We start from the raw sequence: 24,241 nt of genomic DNA, 5'->3' as shown, positions 1-24,241 counted from the left end.
CTGCTAAGCTGAACCAGCAGCGGATCACAAAAGGCTGAGAACCAGCGGAGCGAAGGTGACATTTTAGGCACAAATTTGTTACATCAAATGAAGGCTCTTGATGAGCTCTTTCTACTGGCAAAAAGGGCACAATCCAGAATGATTCATCAAAAGCCTGTCCTATGACATTTTAATATTTAATATTGAATTCAATGAACAAAAGACAAAGAATGGGGACTTTTTTTGTTTTGGCTCTCAAAGTTGGTCAAATGTCACTCGCAGCCCTCTGGTTCTCAGCCCTTGAAATACGAATTGACCAATAAATAGAACCGTGTTATTGTTACAAATTGTCTGCCGGCTATGCAGATGCTGATTATCTCAGTGTCATTTAAAGAAATAGCTCATCAAGATGATTGACAGGTTTCGGGGCAGGAACTCATCCAGCTGAGGGGAGGAAGACTAAAGACACTGTTTTCTGGTTTATGATTTCAAGTTGTAGCTCAGATTATTCCCTGACAACTCATTTCTATTTTGGATCATTTGGAAGCTGTTCTGCCGGATGATGAAGCAGATGATGAATGACTGTTGAAGGTGAAGCCATTGTTACATCATGACCTGCTATGCTGCATGAATTACGGCCATAACTCTGACAAACCTGAAAGTTTTAACCTTAAAAATGTTTTGGTGTGTACTTCATATATTCTTTTCAGCGCACGCCTAATTGATGCTCATTGTTTATGCATCAGTGATTATTGTTTATTAATGCATACTTCACCCACCATGTCATGAACCTGCTGTGCATTTTTTTTTTATCTTTTGCTTACTTTTATTTTTCCAGATGCAAGCTTGCTGAGCGTGCAGCTTCTTTTAAACTAGAGCCATAAAATTACACATTAAATCCTTTTAAGTGTCTATTACATCCTTGTCTTTCTACTAATCACCAGTGAGTCTGGCATTAGGTGCCTTGCTCAAGTACTCCTCCGCAGTAGTTGTGTCGTGAGGAGAGCACATTACTTCCCCTTCCCTCCATTACTTTCTCGGCCCAGATGTCCAGGAGTCTGACCTTGGAGCTATAAAGAGTATCATAAAGTTGGATTTAAAATCTCAGAAGTGCTGATACGCGGTGGCCAACTCGGCGTAAGGTGAATCTTCAATTATTCAGATTCTAATAATTCTTTTTTACACTTTATCTCTCCAATTTTGGATGGCCAATTATTTTGTACCACAGTCCTTGACAACTTTAAAGGTCTCAGGAAGCTCACTGCAACCTCTGCAGACTCAAGCGCGCTGTATGCAGCCTTTGATTTGCACTCATTTGTTTGTTCTATGGACAAATCTACAACAAGCACCCTGGAAAGCTGCTGGGAAGGTAAATCTTCCTGATTCCTTTAAACAATACTGATTTGGTGCTAAATAGTCTAATCAAACATAAAAATTATGCTCTCATGCAAGCTTTACCAAATAATATTGTTCTGTGTGGCCACAGCTGATCACAACTGTTGGTCACAAAGACCAGGAGCCAATCATCGAAGGGTCTGTGCAGACAATGAAAAATAATGTTTGAAATTTGTTTGTGGTTAAATTTGATACAGACAACTTTCAAACTTTGCCCCCCTGGTGTTTCCAAGTGGGATTACTGTTTGTGGCGCTGTTGCAAAGACCGGATAGCCTTCCATTTTTATCAGAGTCTAGCTCCATGACGAAATGATCAACACTTTGGAAATAAGAGAAAAGAAAGAAGCACTTTAACTGAAATTAAAATTGCCAAAATGTTATACTGAATTTGACAAAATGCAAAAGCTATTGTAATGCCGTGCATTTTACTGTAATAACATAGTTTGAGTAATGTTATTGCTTTGCACAAACAAGTCCAGGGAATGGCATCAGGATGGAGAGGGGAGTAACGTTAACGTTGGAAGAAAACATTAAGTGTGAGTTTGCCAATATATAGTGAAATTTATATTTACTTCATAATGATAAATGAAAGCAAAACAGTTGTCTATATTTAGTTTAAGCTGCAGCTTTGTAATGGTGGTGTTGTGCACAAGAGAGCTGGTGCAAAAGCAATACAGCTGCCTTAAAGGTCCAGTGTGTAACATTCAGGAAAGAAATTGAATATTATATTCATAGCTATGTTTTGTGGACCGTATAATTACATGAAAATGTATTTTTTGTGTTGTTTTTGTTATCTTAGAATGAGACATTTATATCTACAGAGAGAGGTCCTCTTCTATGGAGTCCAGCCACTGTAGCTTCTCTAACAGCTTGGTTGAGGTGAGCTGTATTCAGTTGGTGGCAATTTGCAACTTCACTGCTAGATGGCGTTAAATCCTACACACTGGTCCTTAAACTCCACTGTAGAAATCCATGTTTCTCCTCCAGGACACATAAGCTGTGTCCCAATTCCATGCCATAGATTAATTGTGTACATTATACACTATATAACTAATCTTTATCGTATATTTTTCTGGAGTATAGAAGACACTTGGCTGTTTTATACTAACAGGAAATGATATATATGCCGGCCATGCAGAGGCAATCAAGCTGCGACTTTAGACTGACACTGCCAATCAAACGCAGCAAAGAGACAGCAAAATGTTTTCTTGTAAAAAGGCAGCTGTTATTTTTTATTTTCAGAGGTGTTCCCAGAGCTGTTTCACCACCATCCACAATTATCTGTAATTTTTACCAGCTGTGAGAACCCTCAAAAATCAACCATATTTAGTGTATGAGCCACTTTTCCCAGTTTGAACACATACTCAGACCTGCTTATATTGTGTGTGTACGGATTTTGGGACATGCCAGTACTGCTGCTGGCTTTTTTTCACCTGCCAGGCAGAAACTCTACCAGGGGGCCGTAACACGTGTGGCTTTCATGCAACCGCTTCAACCTCTGCATGTTTGTACATCACAGCGGCAGCACTGCCATGGACTGAGCACAAGTCTTTGCAGTGGTGGTGCTTTTGCCTTTTTTCGCCCCAGACCAGTGATCTGATTCTCCTCACTAATCCACTTGATGTTGACATTTAAGATTGTCTCTGATTAATAATAAAACTGCTCATTCAAATGATGAAAACATGTCTCGGTGTTAAAAAAAAATGGTGTTAAGCTGTTTATCGAGACTTGAGTATTACTTTATAATCGCTGCCACTCACCTTATAAGGTCCAAATACAATCAAATTAATTAATGCAATATAATGCACGTCTCAAATCAGACATATGCTGCATATTTTCAATAGGAGGGCTGACTATAATGCCACCCGCACGCAGTATTCAACCCAGAAATAAAAAGTGCTTCCCAACTCAAACAACAAAGTCTTTTTTAATATAATGTGTGGTCAGGTCAGTATTTATGTGTCACCAATGACTCACTTACTATTACTTTACATATTAAGAGGGGAATTAATTAGATTGGTAATTACATGAGTTGTTAGTGGCTTCGCTTGGAGAACAAGACATTTCTATATTTAGATATTCAAGCACTCTCAGCTAATTGTAATGTAACTGGATTGTTGAAGGAGCTCTGTGACAAACGCCAGTCCAGAGAAGATGATGAGAGACACTCGGACAGCTTTGTAAGATGACACTTTTCAAGAAGACAGAAAATTAAGCTCAGCCACACTGGTGTTGAGTAGCTCTTATAGCTGTCTTATTAATGTAATTGTGCATGTTTTTTGTACACTTTTTGATCTATAATTGGGGCTTGAACTGGCAACATTTCACTCAAAAATATGACAAAGTGGCAGAAATATGAGACGTACATCTGGAAGGTTCTCAGCCAGAGAGGACAAGAATAAGAAAAGAGGAGGAAGAGGAAGAAGAAGAGGAGGAGGAGGAGGAGGATCTTACCTGGATGTCATCGGATGTCAAGTGTCCCTTCATGTCACTGTTCTTCTTTTTTGGCGGGGGAGGGGCCGGTTTGTGGGCGGGTGGGAGGTCGGTCCTGTTAAGAGAGTGAAAAGATAACATGACACTCAGCACAGTAAGGGATGGCCACTTTCTACGTCCCTCACCTTCTACAGCACTCTATAATGAGAAGTCCTGCCTGCACTTGCCTTTTTCACTCTTTCCTTGGATTTTGATAGATCTCGTGTTGGTGGCTTTGTTGCGGCGGCAGCCATTCCACCTGCCCTTTCAAAGGCTCTCGCTGGAGAGACACTGTGCTAATGAGAGTGGGCTGTAATTGGACACTGAGGTGAGGAGATAGGGATGGAGGGGGTATAGGGGGCAGGGAGAAGGGCATGTGTGAGTCAAGTCCTCAGGGTGGATCGAGCCTCATCCAGAGTGCCACGCGGACAAACACCCTGCCTACTGTGCAGCGACTGTTTGTTTGACATGTCGTCCTGAGCTGTGACTCAGAGAGCTCAGCAGGCAGCTTTTGCTCTCCACCTTTCCCTGGATCCCTGGTACTAACAACCTCTAATCCCAAGGCGTTCACCCCGCCCCACTGTTGACACACCTGGTGAAGAACAAAGCCTCAACAGCTGAACACCTGTGCTCATTTAAATGCCGCCATTAACAGGAAAGCAAACAACTATTTTCTTCAAATCAACAAAGAAATTTTCACTGGCGATAAAGGCCACTCTGGCACACAGTCGTTGACGTGATAATAAAAAGGAAAATTAAATCGTGAACAGGAAAGACAGCAGTAATTGAAAGCTTGATGTTGAAGTTGTTTGAAGTGCATCCGGATAATTATTTCAGACAAGGAAGCAGAAGGGTTGTTGCTACGAAATTGTTACAAAGAAAACCCCTTCCCTCAAACATGCTGGCAGTCAGATGTCATCTGCCGCATTCTGACATGATATCAGGAGTGATCAAAGATAATGAAGTGGAGCACAGACACTGAGCTGTGTACCTACATGCATTATCTCCAGCTCCTCCCGCCTCCCATTCGCACTGGTTCACGTCCTTATTGAATAACATGACCTTTCCGCAAGGCCAAGCCGGCGTTTTAATGTGCAGAAAATTTGTGCATGGGTGCACCTCTTAACTCCTTCTTTCACGCTCATTATTTCCAGTCCGTATCACCTTGTCTCCAGACAGGGCTGCCGTGCCACTGCCAGATTCATGTGGCACCCTCTTCGGCCCGCCTGCAGCACAGAGGCACAGCAAACGCACAGAGAGGCAGCGCGCAACACACTCCCTCGTCTACAATAACCACTTCCATCGCAGAGCCTTCACAGGAGCAGCATCCATTTTCTCTGAGACAGATAATTATGAGTCTAGTGGAAATGCGGATTCCGCAGGTACAGGAGCGTGCTCATTATAAAGTATTGTAATCCGTCGCTCATGATTGACTGGAGTCTGATACAGGTGAGAAAAAAACTATGACAGTCGACAAGATCATTTGCTTTCAAGAAATGTATGAGAGAAAATGTAATTTTCAGCCTCTGTCAGCCTTGTGCACACAATTCTTCAATCTGCTGAAACAAAAAGCTGATGAATACCTCGTGCCCTGACCTAATTGACATTTAGTTAAAAGCAAACGTTGCATCAGCCAATGTTTTCCACAAGATTCACTGTGTTTTTAAGACAAATCTGTTGCATATCTTCATGTTGGAATGGATTTACTCAAGCAGGATAAATCCTACTATGTTTATGCATGATGCAACATTTGCATTCAGATCCTACTGCATTTCAACTTACATTTGATCCCATAGGACCCCTGATGATTGCATTTCATTGCACATTATGTGAAGGAGCCAGTTCAGATACGTAGTGTGTTGGGGCCCCATATGCAGAGTGGGTTTATTAAATCTGACCAAACATGAAGAAACTCCCTCGTCTCACGACTTCCACCCCACAGAAACCACTTTCTCCCTGTCATACGTCCCTTTCTTGATTGAATTTAGCTCCATTTGTAATCACGTTACGCACAAGCAGCAGCCTCAGGAGAGCATCCATGTACAGACTGTCACTACTGGTTGACACAATAGCAAGAAAACAGGGCGAAAAGTAGCCTCAGTGTTTGATAAAGCGGCGTGTGTGCCGAACGCACAGATATACAGTGTCGCTGTGTGCTCAGGCACGCATGTAACAAGACAAACATACCATATGTGTGTTCTCCATCTCCAGCTGCGTCCCAATTCCAGAGTACAGTAAGACTACAAAGTACAAATACTGTTTCTGTTAGTGTACAGGACATCCATATTCTTTGTCTTGTACTGGCAGGAAGTAATAAAAGAAGATTCAACTCTAAAAAAGAGATTTATTTCTTAAAACTTCACGTTTACTTTTCTGCTCCTGAAGCTGTATCAACTCTATCGACAATTTGTTCTCATTTTTCCAGCTGTGAGAAGCTTTTTTATTTCCCGCGAGTATTGAACTGTTGGACTGTAGTGTCCATCAGCAGCACAATCAAAAGCCAGCTCAGCGTGCATGCTGATATCCTTGAGTGTACCTGAAGGATAACTAAAGGAATATCAGATTTTCTTCATCTTGGCTGTCATATGGTGAACACATCTAATGTATTGTTATTAATCCCTCATTTTATTTGAAATATATTTGTGTGAGCACAATTATGGCAGGTACGGTAGGTAAAAACTGAACCAGGAAGTCTGTGTGCTTGTGTTTATTGCCCTAAGTGCCCACCACATTGTCAGATCTCTGCAGAAAAATAGCTGAAAATGATAACCGTAAAACCCTGAAAAACAGACTGCAGTTGTGATATGCACCTCTATATTTTTTTTCATTGATTTTTTTCCAGCTGTGAGCAGTGCCTCCATTTCCTGTGGAAAAAATGCCCACTGACAGAGCACTCAAAAATTACTTTAGTTAACATGTGGACATCTTTGGGTATATTTCTTCAGTGTGCACGCGCCACATGCTCAGACTTAGCTTAGAATTAGCATGTAGCAATTGGGACACAGAGTGCATGCATGTAGATATAAACTCACGTGCATGTGACAAACTAATTGAAGCTGGATGGAATTATAGATGTAAATGTAAGTTTCTATTGTTTCATTTATTGATTCAACAGTGGCAGCAGTTATTAAAATGACTTTACTTTACTTGACAGGTGAACGTATTTTTCGTCACAATATCGTACAACGGCGAGCTCCAGCTAAATAATTAAATGACTTCCTTCCTGTTCAAAGCCGGCTTTCAAGCTAAATAAGATTAGCCTTTGATCCTAAATATATACTTCTTGTGAATGCCGTTGATTAATGTATGCAGCCTTTCTTGTTTTACAATTTCTGAGACCAACTGTGGAGATAGGCCAAAATTGTCACTGTGAATAAAAAGATGTTGAACACTGGACAGTCTCATCCCAAATAAAGAGGAAGGAAGAGTGAAAGCGAGGGCTGATAACAGGCTGTGTAACATTAAATATTTATTACAACTGTTTTCTGCTGTATGATGTATACTTTGCCATATGGCGAATAAAATATTCAGCACTTGAAATGTGTGTATAATATTCTGCATGTTCTCCCATGATGCATTTACAATCTAACGGCTTGCACTTAATGTTTGCTCGATCCGTCATTAGTCTGATGCAGCCTGATGATATTCATCTCAGCTTGACCACCTCATGTGCATCTCAGCTGTGTGATTACACACAGTCTTCCTCAGAGCTGAATGTGATGCAGGCAGCATGTGGGCGTTGGCTTTGTGAGGCGTAGACACTAATGAAAGCTGACAAGCACCACAAGCCTGTGGGGAGCAGAAAGCACTGGGCAGGGAACCATAAGCTACATTCGAGTTTGCACCGTTTCCTACTCAGACATCCACCTTGAAGACCTCGCTCCTCCTCGCTCTGTTGGCTACAAAAGGCTCAGGGCAGCTTAAGGGGAGATTTAAGGGGGATAGCGAGGAGAAAACATAACTAATCCTTAAACTGAGAAGAGTAATCTGTGGGGGAAGATTTACAGCAAAGAAAATGACTTTTGCAATGCACTCACAAAAAAGTGACCTTTCTATTCAAAATGTATGCAAAAATTAGGCAGTTTTTGAGCCACAGATAATTAGAGTTAAGATATTCTGTTGTGTGACAGTTAGAAATGACTCTTGCTGTCTGCTACTGCGTGTGAAAGAAAGTGAAGTGTCGCATCCCCAGAAGCGTTTGGATTAAAGAGCCGCCATATGACCATATGAGTCCCGCTCGCAGAAAACAACGTGAAGTGTTTGAGCTGATCCTTGGTGCTCTCATTGATTTCTGTTGATCACAATCTTATTTGGCAATTTAAATGCTAATGATACTTTTAATTGCAAGACGGGATAAATGTGATTTGATCTTTAGGAGGCAATTACTTTCATGCTTTGTCTCGCTCCGATCTTTTCAAAAGGCGGACAACAATTACTCTGCAGAGCTCAGCTTTTTTTTTTTTTTTCTTTTCTCACACGAGAAGAAAGAACAAAACACGAATGAAACAAAACGACTTCTGTTTTTGTTCTTTGACAAGTTTATCAAAAACTATTTCTGTCGTTGGAGGAAGGTTTTGCTTCTTAGAACATTTGACTTTACAGTTATACACACACGGCCAGTTTTCAAACCTTTTTCAACACCTTAGGCATGGATACTAGATTACATACACTGCTATACAAAGAAAACATGAAAATAAAGTTGGTTGGTATAGACAGTTGCACTGCATGTATAACATTCTGTACAGAGAAACCAAGCACCATTTTCATTCATAAACAACAACAGTGAATGATTGAAATTCACACCCAGTACAATAACAGTCCATGTTGAATGACCCAAAAAGACAATAAAGACAGTCCTACTTTGGTTACAGCTTAAAGCTAGAAGGTGTCCAACAATGAATTACCATTTATCACATTTGAATGGTCTCCACACAGCAATGGTGAAAAGCACTGGTGACCGGTTTATAAATCAAAGGGTTCACAAGAACAAGTCATATCTCGACGATTCACTCCTCCCGGTGTCATGGTTCAAATTGTGCTGCTAAAGAAACATCCGTTTTTATAACTACAACATTTCAAGTTGACCTCACTGTAGAATTTATCAATAATTTCAAGTGTCCACCAAAATCACAATGGTACTACATTTGAGTCCTGCGAAGCCCCTAACGTGGAAGTATTCATACGTACACTTGAGAAATAAAAAAGCGTTGATGTTGTTTGGTGACAATTACATCCAGCTCATAATTCATCACCCTTTTACATTCTGCATGTGATTCTTTCTCAGATATCATGGTTAATATGGCCAGGAAGTTGGCATCAAAGTGATTTATACCAGCGAGTATTTGCAACTGTGTCAACACCAGCTGCACGTCAGGAACACTAGTGAGTGAATTCATTTTACAGGGGAACGGCGCCCACGATTGGCAGCGCTCTTCCGCAGTTTGGAGGTCATACATCACACTCGGGCAAAAGACAGAGCGATGAACACATTATTCTGAGAACATCGTTTTTGACAATGCCCATCTATTTTGATAACCAGTTGACTGTTGTGCCAGTGCAGCCTCTAAAGGGCCAGTGAGTTATTAGGATTGACCAATTTTGAGTCACATCATGTGCTGCTTTGTGAGGGCAAACAGAGGCGTGACTGGCGGTGCAGTCAGGCATGTTATCAAATGCCCAGGCTTGATTAACGGCTCATCAACATGCAGAATTAAACAGTCTGGCTAAATGCTTCCCCTTTACCCTGACATCAGACACTCATATAAAACTATGAATCTCTCGCAGTGCTTCTCTACATTAAAATCAACTCCACACATTCTCTCGCAACTTATCTGCATTCACATAATTAGACATTTCAAAAGAAGTAAACAGTTCCTCTATAAGACACTGAACATGTTTGAAGACAAGCCACAGAAAAATGGACACAAATATTCATCTGGACAATTAAAACGATTTGAATCACATTTCACTACATTAAGCAACACATGCCGAGCTACAAGTAGGAAACAACAGTTAACACAGCACTGACACGACTACAACTCTTGTCATGCATATTGGACGACAATCATGCACATAAAAGGAGGGGAAGAGCAAGAGGTGGAGGAGGGAGGCTGCACAATGGACTTTATCAGTGAGTTTGAGCTTATGTAAAACAAAGCCTCTATAAGCGTACAGATTTGTTCAAACTCGTCAAAAAAAGTGCTCTGCTCTGTCCAAGCTCCCTGGATCTGATAAACTCTGAGTGGAGCTGGATATTTTATCTTAAGACTTTTAATTAAGTTTGATTTATCTTGGCACTGTTTCCATCGAGCTTAATTTTCATTCATAGTTGTTTATCAAACTGCATCACCATTATTTGATGGAACTGGATGGTTTTTTTTGTTTGTCATGCAATAAATAGAGACGTTTGAAGTGAAATTCAAACGTCTCAATTTGTCGAGCGCTATCAAAAGAAAAATAGAAATCCCTTAAATTGGAGTTTTTTCAGATGTCAAGTCCAGCGTGAATGTCTAGTAAATCATGTTGATGCACATTCGCTGCTTTCAGCGCTCACAATGGTGTGCTCAAGTATGTCACTTGCAGGCCACCATTACATGCAGGCAACAGAATAGAGGATCCAGGTGGACAGGGTTCAGCAAGGGATAGACTGGGGTCAGGTGCCTCTACTTTCCTTGTGGGGGACTCTGGCTTCTCTGGAGCCTGTGTCACACAACTATCAGCAACAGCAGCAACAGCAATGCTGAGGGAGGGGAGTGGGAAACAGAGAGCAGTTACTTTGGCATCAGAGTGAGAAAGAAAGATAGATTAGCAAGGAGGGAGAAAGAGACAGAAAGCAATGGGAGAGGTAAGAGTCTGTGTGCTTCATTTGTCTTAAAAAGCATTCCTGAGAGGTAGAAGCAGTGTGGTTTCTGGGTCTCCGCAGGCTCAGCGGTGGACCCGCAGAGCGCCAAGACAAGCAGCAACTAGAGTCGCGGAGGCCAAAAACCTGGCACAGCGTCCCATCAACGCTTGATGTTAGCATCACTGCTATGAATATCAAATCAATTACACGATTCTGGAGGGGGGTCTCTAAAATAAGCATTGTAATCTCATCATGTGAGTTGATTAAAGGCTCATGTGCACCCTCAGCCAGACTCTGCACACCCCCAACCTCAGTTGTTTTGGTAATATTCCCAGGGAGGAAGATAGCCAACCCCTGCACACAGCAGCATCATTCCCATGGGGATGTGGTTTGCATCTTGTATATCCAGTATAGCCAAGAGCATCATGGAAACCCTGGCAACCATTGAGCTATCTGTCGTGGCCAGGTGTTTTTTTTTAGACAAAGGCAATTAGCAGGAACTTGAATGCTTGTTTCCTTCTTCGCTGAAAAAAGATTTCAAACAATTCTCCCAAAACAGATGGCAGAGACTTTTATCACCTTTGGAATAACACAAGAATATATTTTAGATTTTCACAGCTCTGTTGATTGTGGTTCCCTCAGCTGCATCCTCTGCAACTTCTGTTTTCCCCTCTGTGTACATGCAGCAGCTGGCAATGTTCAAAATTGTCATGGCCCCTGGTTTGCAGGCAGAACAAAATTACCTGGTTGGCCATAGGAGGGGAGGCGGGAGTAAATAAAGTCAGACACAGCGTCCTTAAATCTATCTAAGAGCAGTCTGTCTGCCTTAATTTAAAAGTTAAAAGTCTTATTTATTACAAATGTTGCATTTTGGTTTAGACTTAAGCTACCACTTCAGTTCTCATATTTAAAAAGGCTGGTGAAACTTTCTCCAAGAACATGCAGCACATGCTCTTGCAATCAGTCCTGATTGAGAAAATAGTGTTTTAATGGAAAACGGGCTCACTATAGTCCACATTACAATCAAGCAACTACTTAATAGCTGCCACTTCAATGATAATCATTGATTATATCAGCAACAGTAAACGGAGATGAACTATTTTAAGTCTGGCTGCAATTAGATTATTTTCCTAAAGTAACCTATAGGAATGGAGATTATCGGCTCTTAGAATGAAAGACAAGTAGACAGCGACATGTTCTCAGTGCGTTCTTCTTACATTATTTCTCGCAAAAAACAGTTTTGTCCGTTTCAAAGTGTTTCTTTCTCATGGGTTGACAAGAGAGCACACCTAATCTTACCACCTGTCCAGCCCCCTGCAATATTCTCTGGCAGAGGCTCGGTACTCACAGGTCATTATCTGTCTCAGTGCGGGTCTTCTGCTGCCGCCGATGGACCATGAAAACAGTAACAGCCACGCCGACGATGAGTCCAATGGCAACGACACCTCCAAGGATCCCAATAACACCACCTGGGGGACCCTGCGGCATTGGTTTCTCTGCAGACAGGAGGAGAAATAACGTGTCAGTATAGGTGCTTGTTGAGTAATTGATGCGGCTGGGTTGAACTTGAAAAAAAAAAAAAATCTAACAGCAGCGAGGACAAAGAAACACTAATACTACATCTCAATGATGTCTCCTTGAAGGAACATGAGGTTTTTGTTTTTGCAATAAATCACAAACATTTTGGACATACTTCAGCAACTGGTTAAAAATATTTCAAAATGAAAGCAGCAATGCATCCAAAAATAAGACAGAAACAATAGACTATTGTAAAAGGAAAATCTTTAAAAGACATTTGACATGGCATTTGCCAGGCCTGAAGCTTTCTGTCATAAAACACATCCAAACACTATTTTCAGAGACATATTTAAGATGAGACCATTGTCCTGCTCACCCTGGCACTGCATGAATACCACACAGTTGTGGTCACTCAGAAGCTGCTGCTGCATTTCTAATGTGTACTCCATCAAGTGTTCAAAAAGAGTCTAAATTGGCTTGGATTTGACTGTGAACCTAAATGCACTCTTAAGAGAACGACAAAGCTATTATATTTCAAAGTTCTTGCCAGCAGGGGGTAATGAATGCAAAAATATATTTCCAGCATTTCAGAGAAAGAATGTGTGCGGTTTCCAAAGTAAAACAATCTACTTAATTCAGTTGAGAGCAAAACATGGAAAAATTAGTCTACAAGTGACTCTCAAATGACACAACGGTTTAAGTCAGTAAAGACTGCAGATTGTTGATGTTACTCTCTCTGCACTGTGTTCACTCCAGTCGCCTGTGTGTACATAAAACCAAGGCTATCAACTTAAAAAGGCATGGGGATGGCAGAGAAAAAATAAAATGCAAGACACTGATGAAACCTGTTTTTTAAGAACTGCAACGGGCTACAATCATCTCCTAAACTTAATTTTTTGGAAGTGTCTCTGAGAGCCAATCTCTGGAAGTGTCTTTGAGAGTTTTCAAAGTGACTGTCAAAATAAATCTGTGACCAGTGAACATCTGACACTGGAGGAAATTTGGGAAAATAAATACTTTCTGATGCCAGCATATAGTTGCTTTAGCTGGATGCATTGCAAGAAATTATGTGCTTTGAAATCAACGTCTTTTCTTTGTGAAGGAGCCTGCTGATTTGATGCTTTTACATCTGGTATCAACAATGAATCATCCTGTATGAGATCAGAATACATCAAAATGTAATTTATCTGTTGTCACACAGATAAAAAGGTAAATTACTGCAGGTCCCATGTGAACCTCTTTCTTGAGTCCCAACTGATATCAGGTATTACTGAAATAGGACAGTCATTGCTCATAATGGAGCTTTTATTTTCTGAAGGCAAACAGCACTGGCATCTGTTTTCTTCGACAAGAGCAGTTAAAGCTGTCCTTTTTAAGACAGGCCAGGGACCAATCAATGGCTGTGAGCCTGTTGTGATGGGATACTGCAAATTCTCACCATCTTCCTCTTTGAAAAGGAAAGCCTATCTCCTGCCCTCATGATGTCTCCATTATTATCTGGCCGTCCCTCCCGGTAGTGACAGGACAAGGCCTCACTCCCAGGGGGCCTCTTCTCAACAGCCCCTGCCTGCTTGCTTGATTCAGTGCCCATAATGATGGATACACAGAGGACTGCTTCACATACGGCCACACAATAGCAGGCAAGTTAACCCACCTTGTACCCGACACCCGCTGCCTCAAAGTCAGCGCTCGTGTCGTGTCACGCTGCGGTTGTTGCTGCTGCTCTAATTTTCAATCGTCTGGTACTTAAAAGTCACATCATGTCAAATTTACACACCAAAAGGAAGTAAATAGGTTTTCTCGTGACCACATACACTCCCTGCTTGTGATGCGTTTCAATAAAAACGCTCTGAAGTAGCTTTGAAGACAGAGCGTAAATGTGATCTTGCTGTAGCATGGCAACAGATAAGCTAGAACTCCTACTGTTGTCTCATCGCACTATGTAGTGAAAGCCAGTGGGCTGAATTTCATGGCCCTAATGCAAATGCCAGACACAATAGTCTGTTGTATAACACTAACACACAGAGGAGTGGACTGGATCAGAATGCAATTTCCCTGTTGTGGAGCCTTAGGCACTCAGCACACAGGATTTAGACTGTCACCTCCTAACACATAAAGGTAGGGTGAGCCATCTGGCGCACAGTCTAAGCGCTTTGTCTACTTATTCCATTGCCGGAGAGTCATCAAAAATTAAAGCTTTCCTTTTCGGTACACCAGTTTTACATTAAAGCATCCTAATCATCACAATCGTCACATGTATGCCCCCATTTTGGCGAAATGATTTTGCAAAATGTTAGTCTCGCTAGGGCTGGATAGCAGGGAGTGCCTTGGACAGTGTAGAAAAAACGACTTGCGAGCACACTCCGTTACTCTAACACTGTGTACGATAATGCTGAGCCGGGATAATTTTATCACAAAAGCGAGAGCTACCCTCTGAGTCAAGCCCTTCTACAGTATGTGCAGCCAACAACACACCTTCAAATTCAATTAGTCCAAGTAAGATAGTATAACTGTACCAGATAACTGGTGCCTGATGATTCAATTACTGCGGGGAATGTATTTTCAAGGACATGATTTGCTGAGAATTTGGGAACGTGGTGGTAAGACTACAAAGGTAAATTCCATTAAATAAAAGTTCCCAGTTCTGAACATCACTTTTCAGCACACAACACATGGATTGTTGATGACATGAATAGACCTTAAAAAAGCAGTTCTTTGACGAGTGAACTTGAATTCCTGCTGAAACCACTCAAGGACAGAAGCTATTGAAGAATGTGAAGACAAGCGTGGAATTTAGAGTTCAAGTGTGCAGATGTCACGAAGGTTGAGGAAAAATTAGGCGATCTGGCGAGCATGACAGGCAAATGAGTCAGTGACAAATATTCATGCCTGACCTTGGATTGTGTTCACCTCTGTACTGTAGCTTTAATCTTTAGCAGAGACTCATATTTCTGTTGTGTTATTATTCTCTGTCTGTGACTTAGTCCTGTGCAAGCAATCGTTTGGAAATTCCCCCGTGCTGTACACAACAGGCAGTACTACATGAAGAGGGCTTTGCCCTTGTTGTAGAATAAACAGTGGATTGCCAACAGTTATAGGCATGGGGACTGAGTTACTGTATGCAGCAGTTCACACAGCCACCAACAGTGTGAGTACCAACACCAGAACCATCATTATCTCCATTCAGTTTAGTGTTGTAAAACCTGGAGAAGAAAAACGAACATCGTGCTGTTAATAGGAAGAGGAAAACCACTGCACAGCAAAGTCTGAAAACATATAAAGTGGTAAAAGCAACCACTTTTCAAATAATGAAAAAATGAGTGTAGTAATTTTATATATACGTTATAGCTAACTGTTCCGAAGGAGCATGCTCTTTTCTGGGAAAGCTTCTCTGTTCCACAGGAAATTATCCTTTTTCTGCTCACAAAGGACTACAACAGCAGTTTGTTTGGACTATGTACTGCATTATATATAAGAGGTGGTGTACTGAGCTTTAGTACAGTTTTGCTGTAGTATTTCCATTTTACGCTGTACTCACGTCTACAACGCTTCTATATTTCAATGGGAAAAATGCAAAACTCTGTACTTTTTTTAATCCATTTTACTGATAATAGCCTAATTATTATATATGTTTTACTTGAGCAGCAACAAGGAACTTTCATTTTTTTGCTGATTCTGGCCACCTCTGTGGACAAAAGCAGTAGTGTTTCGACCACCTTGTTGATTTCAAGAAGAATTAATCTGACAAAATGAATAATAACTATGGAAATAGCCAATGTTCTTGCTGATTGTCTCGTGTGCTTATGTAGGTCATCCAGAGGCATCAGTAATACATTGAGACTGGTTCATAACCAATGAAAAACTCCTTGTTCTAGGTTTAAGTAAATATTTGAATAAAAGGCTTTCACCTGCAATGGACTATTTATAGAATGTGGTATTGCTTCTGGAAGCTACATTTATCAATTTTAAAAACTGTATCGCCTTACAAACTTCTTCTAACTCACATTTTAGCCTAAAATGGTCTGCTCTCGTGTCTAGAAGATACAGCGCAACATTATCATCTAATTGGAGTTGTGTTTATTGCCACCTGATGGCTGTAAGTGCTGTATTCACTCTCCTTTTGCTCTGTTTCGGCTTCCACCATGACCAGTCCTAGCTGGTCACTATATTTGTCTGGCGTTTGGTGTGGGGCAGTTAGTGCACACATTCTTATCAGAGTTTCTGAAGACCTGCCAGAATGTGTATTAAATGTGTGCATGATAAAACCAAAATGATTAGGAAAAACAGGTTAAAAAAAAACTGACTGAAGCAGCAAAATCTTGTGTTAATTTGCTGCGAATGTCATTTGACTCTATCAAATATGTTGATTATGAATTAAGTAAATTATCCGTGCACTTCTTCCACCACTGATAAGAAGGTAAAACAAAGGTAAAAATCCACACAGAGCTTACTCCTGTATAGCATTTAAAGCAAAACATGACCTCTTATCATAAAGGTGTCACCAAAATCAAGAAACACACCAAACCCTAAAGAAACAAGTTAAGTATAAAATCAAATAACCCTTTGACCTCCTTTGACTCTTAACCTGTGGAAAACCTGCATAAAATCTGACCAAACTCTATTGAGTAAAGGCTGTTGTTCAAATATGTCTTGTCGCCGCCACTGAAAGATTGCTATTGATTTTCAATAAGTGTAATGCACCCATCCATGCAGCGGCTCTCTCTGTGCTGTCAGTCCACCACTGTGGCACATCTGAGCTGACAGACTTGACCTTGGCTTTTTGTGGCTGCAGCTCCCTCTGAGGTGGCGGCTATCTTCATTCTTGTCACATCTACTCCCCAGTGTTCATTGAGCTGCACCAGATGTATGAGCTGTTGTTGTTTTTCTCTGCTGCACAGAACATCCAAACATAGTACCATCACAGCCTGCACGTGGTCCTCCATCAGCTTTGATAGGCTTTGTGGCATTACGTTTATGTCAGCCGGTAGCCCCACGGAGAATCAAATTTCCCTGACAATCCATCAAGAGGGCTTCATTGGCTGAGTGAAACTTCCACCCAGCAGGTTACTCTGTTTGCTGCACAGTTCAGACGTGCAGCCAGCCAGAGGTCTCATGGGATTTAGGGGACAGGGTGAATAAGTGCTTTTGCATGTGATTATTACTTATTCATTCCTCAGGCAGAGCCTACAGATGTATATGAATTCTCCCAGTAGGGGGTGGTTACTACAAAGAGAAGATCTGGCAACATTTTTTATGGAGCAAAAGCAACTGATCAGTTGAAGCTGAGGCCTGAAAATTGATTTCTTCCTCGCTGCTGCTTGTGGCCCTTTTTGAATAAATGTCAACTACAAGCAGAGTGACACAGCAATTTCAGCGTCTGGACCGTCCAAATATACGAAAACAGTGTAATCTCAAGCGCCAGCTGTACTCAATAGCCAAAACATGTGGGCCTCTAGTGTTACCAGTCTCCCATAGAACAGGTTAGTCACACATACCGGAGCAGGAAGAGTTCAGGTGAGAGGCCAAAGGGTGAGCAGTCTCCAGCTGGAGCAGGCTTTGCCCACTCCAAATCCAATCTGTCACAGAATGCAGCAATGCAGGATTTAAATGGAAACAGGTTTTTCTCAGCAGATCACTGCCATGTACCTGCTGAGGCCTGGTGTGGTTCATCAAACACTGGCATAGGGAAGACAATTCACAGCTTAATGATGTCTTTAAATGTAGAGTCACCCCTGGCAGTCTGACAAAAAGACCGTAAAAAGGAAGTGTATAGAAAGCCTGAAACTATAAGGAATCACACCGATAGTATTAAGAGGACATTTGTATGGTGGCGCTTTGTAAAAATGTTCCAGTCATAAGTCTGATCATATTCCAAGAATGGATGTGGCTCCTGGCGCTCTCCCTCTCTCCCATCAGAAATTGTAATTGCTATCTCCTCCACAGGGGCCATAATACTTTCCAGCAATACTGGGGAGTTTTCAAGTGGACAGATTGAGAGTCTGGCTACTAACCCACGCCAGCTCCACACCACCAATGCCAGTCTGAGATGGCCACCTGTTCCAAATACCACAGTGACTGGTTTTCTACCTTAGCTTGCACAAGTCACCAGTCGACCAGCAGAGTGAAACAGTCAAGGTGTCTGGTTGCTTTTATCTCTCTATTCATGAGTTGTACAGCTACCTTATGTGGAAGTAAATGCCCAGGCTGTTAGTAATTTATCTAGAGGAGGTTTTTTTTCAACCCTTTTTCCACACTGGGTAAATGCTGCAGGCCCCAATAAAGAGAAAGAAATGTGGTTTAATGGAGTTCATAAATCTGTATTTCATGCTGCCAACTCCAAGCGGCACATGCTGTTTCGTCTCCTTCTTCAACCCCGCCCCGAGTTGGTAATCTTGTTAAAGTTCAATGTTTCCAGAGCTGTCTCCTCTGGGAGCTGGGGGCTCCTGATGTCATCCTCGTCCTTTTCCACAGTAGTTTACCCTCTGGAGAGGTCTGCACCTAGATTCACACTGATGGTCTGTTTCTGCACCACCTCTCAGACCCGATGTGTCAAAACGGAGATGGGGGTTTGAAGTGATGGGTGCAGGGGGAATGTGATGGTCGCTGATTGCTGTTCTACATCGCTCCACAGAGGGCAGCACTTCATTAAACACAAATTGTTAACACATGGGATGTGTTTATTAAGATGAAACCAAGCCCATTATGAAGTTAACTGTCTTGGACCTGCTGGGCCACCATGAAAAACACCTGAGCCCAGAGTGCAACATAATATCATAGTCATTTTTATTTTGTTTTTATCGTATTTGTTATTTTGTTCAGTTTTTTTATTTTTTCAGACAGCCACTTGCAATTAAGAAACAAATCTCGCCTAATGGATGGATGTCACTGCATGGATGAATAAATGCCTGCTGAGCCATTCTGTTTCACTTTATAGCCTCCTCCATTCCTGTGTAAACATTTTGTGACTCAATGGTACGTTAAGGCAATCTGGGGAAGTAATCACGAGCCCTCAATAATAATAAAAAAAAACACTTAGCATGTTTCCATGCTTAAACAGACGACACTCAACGTCAACGCGGCGAGCTGGGGATCTCCATGTAACCACGCACACATCAGCTGGAAGTGTCTGGTGCACCGCTGAGTCCGGCGGGGTAGATGAAGCGACGACAAGCGGCACCAAAGCCCCTGTCAATGAATATGAGATTGCAGGCTGCCAAGCTGATGCTGATGCTGTCATGAGGTATTACCTCCTGTGACAGCCTAAATAACAACAGTTCTAATTAAAGAATGATTGGAATGGGTGGACCACTGCCTCCTAATGGGGGAATAAACCGCAACATCGCTCCAGGAAGTGAATTGCACTCATTTATTAACTTCAGGAAGCCGGTAGCTGCTGTCAAGATGTAATAGCTTACTTTAAAAGCTACATAACTTTCCATCCATTCTGCCCACTGGCCCGTTCACTCCAGCACTTTAATTATAAAAAAATAAAAAAATATAAACCTATACCAGTATTAAATACAGTAGATTGTCCAATAGGCTGCTGTTTTTCTCTTTTATGACGGGGGGTGGGGGGGTGTACAGTAACTCCACTGCAGTTTCCTCAGTCGTGCATCACCACTAATCTGAAAACTAGCTTTGGCTTCATAAAAAGAGCTGGCCAGGCAGTGTCGGTGATAGGGCTCCCAGTCTCTTGCTCTCAATCCCTTTCATGCCCCAGCTGAACTCCTCTATGTATTGAATGTTAATTTAATGGCAGCTCCCAGCTCTAAACTGGAGAAACCGCAGTGCTTATACAGATCTGTACCCTCGTCTCCACCTCGTCCTCCCTCTCTCCTACCTTCTTCTCCGCATAAGCAAAATTACTTCTCAGTGTCTCTCTCTGGCAAGCGCCGTGAGGTCACGGCTGTAATTTCCTTTGCCTGGTTAAAAGCTGACAGAGTAACGGACCCAGTCAGTCTGGATATGTTCGAGAGCAGGTTTTCAATTTAGCAACACTTGGGCTGGTGAGTCTGCAGATCCCATCCCAAAGGCCGGCCACTTTTACTGCCCCCGCTGCTAAGCATGTGTGTCATCTAAAGCACAGTGCACACTCAAATGTATTCAAATAACCTCTGTGGGTTTGAGTATTAGATCTGAAATACAATATATTTATATTCCTGGACTGGACTGTTTGTGTTCTCTCTGGAAAATTACCATTGATTCTTTTATACCTGCTGGCAGACCGCTGGATTTAAGTGCAGGAATATGAATTCACTCTTCAATATTCATTTCTAAAGCACCTCTCTCTTGTCTGACATTTTGATTTTGTATTTCCCCTCCACTGAATCTTTGTCTCAGTGTATCTGTCATCAGCTGCCCTGTTTGTCTTTTAGTGGTTATAACTTGCATTTTAAGAGCTTTTTGGATGTATCCATACAGGGTGTCTGCAGGGTCTTAAAAGTCTTTAGTGTCTAAATTCCAATTATCAGAATTTTAGGGCTTGTCTTAAATATGATTTTGACAGGCCCTAAAAATTGGATTAATGAAGTTAACATTACGTATATAAAGTTGCATTTTTCATTCTGGCTTTTAAATGTTTTTGGGAAAAATTCATATCCTTTGTACTTTTTTTGCCAGTATGCGCATAAAATAGGTCTTAAATAACATTCATAATGGTCTTAAAAAGGTCTTTAAAAGTCTTTAATGTAACCTGTTGAAACCTGCAGAAACCCTGAATAAATCCAACCCAGTTGTGTACACAACTGCAAATCTGAGGAATGATGTCAAATGTCAAATAATGAATCTGAATCTCCTGATGAAGATTATATTCTAATAACATCTGGTGATTAAGAATACTTTGTCATTACACTGACACTCTTAATAACACTGGTAGATTAATTTTTGACAGGGTTATTGTCATCTACACAGACACATAAAGTCATCAAGTTCATTACTCAAATCGTTATCCAAGTCTTAATTAGAAATCACCTAAATGTTGTGATTGATCACGTAATATGTTCAAAAGTTGAGTCAAAAGTTTGTGACAAACAGTCGCCTCCATGAATCAACCTGGTTTACACGTATAACTCTGAATTCTCGTATATTCCATATCTAACAGAAGCTATCATACACCTCTCCTGTGTTTAGTATTTTTAGATTCATCATATACTTACTAACCTTCTTTCTTCTTTCTCACCTTCAACCTGTAAATTATTGCTGTTATTTTCGGTCCCATCTGCAACACTGTTGTACGCAACGCAAAATAAATGGGTCAAAAGAATGCACAAATCTAATTAAGGGTTGGTCAAAGGTCGATAAAAACTCCAAATAAAATATAACTAACTCTTGAATTGACAATGCAAAGCGACCTGCAACCTCTCCTAAGGCCACGACTACTTCCTACTTTTTAGGAAAATAAGACAAAGCTCCTTGGAGACTCAACAGATGACCATCTCAGAGATAACCATCTTGTCTGTCTTCATCACTTCAGAGCAGAAACAGAAGTAAACAAACATGTCCTCCAACATTGCAAGACCTGTCTGCTGATACTTTTACAAGTTTGGTTTGGAAGGTAGAAAAATCTTTTAAACATGAAAATCTTTGGACATGAATATGTATAAAAAGTAATGAGTATGTAACTGTGAACCATTCATGTTTTCTGAAAAGAAGTCTTCCTCAAGCAAAATGGATGTCTCATTGCCAATTTCTGAACAAAAGTAGCATCTTCACAAAAACTCATAAAGGCTCTGGAGGGCGGCAGCACATTTCCTCAAATGATTCATGGCCGACAGTAATCTAACACATTAATGATGTTGTACTAGACGAACCCTTACTTCACCCCATTTATATTTTTAGGATTCAACATTATCTGTTCTCTGTTCAGAAGCTTATTCCAATGCAGACTATAAAATAGTGCAGAAATACCTTCAGAGGACATAATGCACTCAAAAACAGGAACATGTGTTTGATAACTAACATGTATGGTAACCATTCCGTCTTGTCTAAAAGTAATTTAATTTGCACAGCAATCAAATCAAGTACAAAATAACAAACCCTAACCCTAACCCTAACATTTGTGGTGGCTATAGTATGTTGATTGGTGGCTTTACTGCTGGTTATTTAGCTCATATAGATCATCCATACAGTACTTTTTTGGAGTCGTGATTAGAGCTTAAGAGAAGACTGCTCTCGTGTCATTTTAACCTGAATGTGGAACCAAATCTACAGACTGCTTAGTGGAAATAAATAAAGACAAATACCACAACAGTTTACATATTTAAACCTCTATTTGTTGGAAGATTACTTTATATAAGGCTTTAGAAATAATGAATTTCACAATTAATACCTTGAATAAAATGATCTATTATGACTCACAAAACAAACTGAACATCTGTGTTTGCCTGAATCAGACTCTGGATGATGTTCTAGGTATAAAAAAACATGTTACGTTAATCATAATAGTGCTACATCACTCAACTCTGTGTGAGTTAAGGGGGGAAAACATCTAAAAATATGCTCTCTGCCAACAAAATCAGCACACTCTTCACAGTTAACGGATAGGTACGAGGCTGTTAGATGACATCGCATATTGCAGTTTCCTGTTTCTGTCTGTAGGGGAGACGTGCTCATGCTCACATACATTGATCATAGGCAAAACACAACTTCTCACCTGGTTTTGAAGGAAAACTTAAGCTTGAAACCTCCTATCTATATTCCCATGGAAAAACAATCAATATGCAGTGAATATAATGGCTGGAAGTGAGCCAGAACAACAATTACACTGGTAAGCACAACTTCCCTGCTGCTTGACTGGAATGCAGATTCCACAGACTGGCACTAATGTGCAGTTCATTGTGGTTTATGGAAAGCCAGGTTGCTATAAGGACTCCACAATTGGTTGTTTCGACAGTGCTTGAGATTTCAGGCAAACATTTCAGTGAAAACATGTTGCGGCACCAATGTGCAGCACTCATGGTGGAGGGAGCAATCGATGGATGGATGAAATGCTTTCATGCGGGATTCCTTGCTCCCACAGAGAAGAAAGCTAAAGAGAATAACACAGTATGGGTGCATACTGAATTTTCCAAGTGAAAATAAACCCCTTAAAATTCACACAGGGGATTCTCTGAATCTCAACAATCCCCACCTCCACTGCTAAGAAAATACATTTATGTCACCAATCTGTTATTGTCTCAAAGTGAAATCCCCAAATGAAGCTGAAATCTGTATTCTGATATGAGAAAAGGAACACAAGTGTATCCGACTGTGCTGACGCAGCAAAGAATGACCACTGGGACATATATGACCCATTACCACAAGCCGCAATTTTATGGCTATTACAGTCAATGAGGAGGAGAGCTATTCGAGATTTCTGCCATGAAGGTCAGCCAACAAAATCACTGAGCAATCTCAGCAGAGGATTTAAGTCTCCTTCTATTCATATTGAAATTGAGATGGTATTTAAAAGAAAGATAGGACCACAAAATTGAGCATTTAAGAATATTTTTACTTCACTCTGCTGTATTATTATGCACTGGTATGCTAGTATGCATGCATATTTCCCTTTGACAAGCAAACTGATTTTGTAAGGGCAGAGGGCTAATATAAACCTGTCCTGCCCTCTGAAGTCTGGCTCAGGTTTTAAAGTTAAAAGAAGGAGATATGTCCTCTTCACGACAGACAAGAGAAAAATCACTCTTCTCACTCACAGACATTGCCTGAACTTAGATCTGCTTTAGACCACGTAACAGGGGTGACTATTGAGATTCTGCACGCATACCATCACCCCGTCCCCCAGCCAAGTGCAGCTCTGCTTGGAGCACACACTGCTTAGACAGACACCAGAGTTTCAAAGGCATTTCATCGAGCTGCCGAGGCTACTTACTTCCACCGCTAAATACTGCCGGGGAATCTCAAGACTCTGCTGTGGTCACTGAAAATGATCTGTGGTGGGAAATCTGTGAGGGGAAAGAGCACGAGGAGAAGAAAAAAAAAAAAAGACCCTCCAAAGAAATTAAAGTTGTGCAAGTCTTGTGCAACAAAATCAGTGCAGTC

General features: G+C 41.1%; 1 protein-coding gene across 6 annotated transcripts in view; it reads right to left on the bottom strand.

Moving 5' to 3' along the window:
* nectin1b (nectin cell adhesion molecule 1b) overlaps nucleotides 1-24,241 on the bottom strand; it is a 146,937-nt gene that overhangs the window by 22,806 nt on the left and 99,890 nt on the right. For 5 of the 6 annotated variants that reach the window (XM_051398163.1, XM_051398166.1, XM_051398165.1 and 2 more), the window contains exons 6-8: nucleotides 12,036-12,183; nucleotides 10,519-10,585; nucleotides 3,829-3,924 (exon numbers count right to left, since the gene is read on the bottom strand). In XM_051398163.1, coding sequence (XP_051254123.1) covers nucleotides 3,829-3,924; nucleotides 10,519-10,585; nucleotides 12,036-12,183 — 311 coding nt within the window. The remainder of the gene's footprint in view (nucleotides 1-3,828; nucleotides 3,925-10,518; nucleotides 10,586-12,035; nucleotides 12,184-24,241) is intronic. The other variant, XM_051398164.1, reaches the window with a different exon arrangement.

Source organism: Dicentrarchus labrax, unplaced genomic scaffold, assembly GCF_905237075.1.
Source record: "Dicentrarchus labrax unplaced genomic scaffold, dlabrax2021, whole genome shotgun sequence".
NCBI lineage: Eukaryota > Metazoa > Chordata > Actinopteri > Moronidae > Dicentrarchus > Dicentrarchus labrax.
The sequence above is the reverse complement of the archived record's forward strand: the minus strand, read 5'-3'. Positions and strand labels throughout refer to the sequence as shown.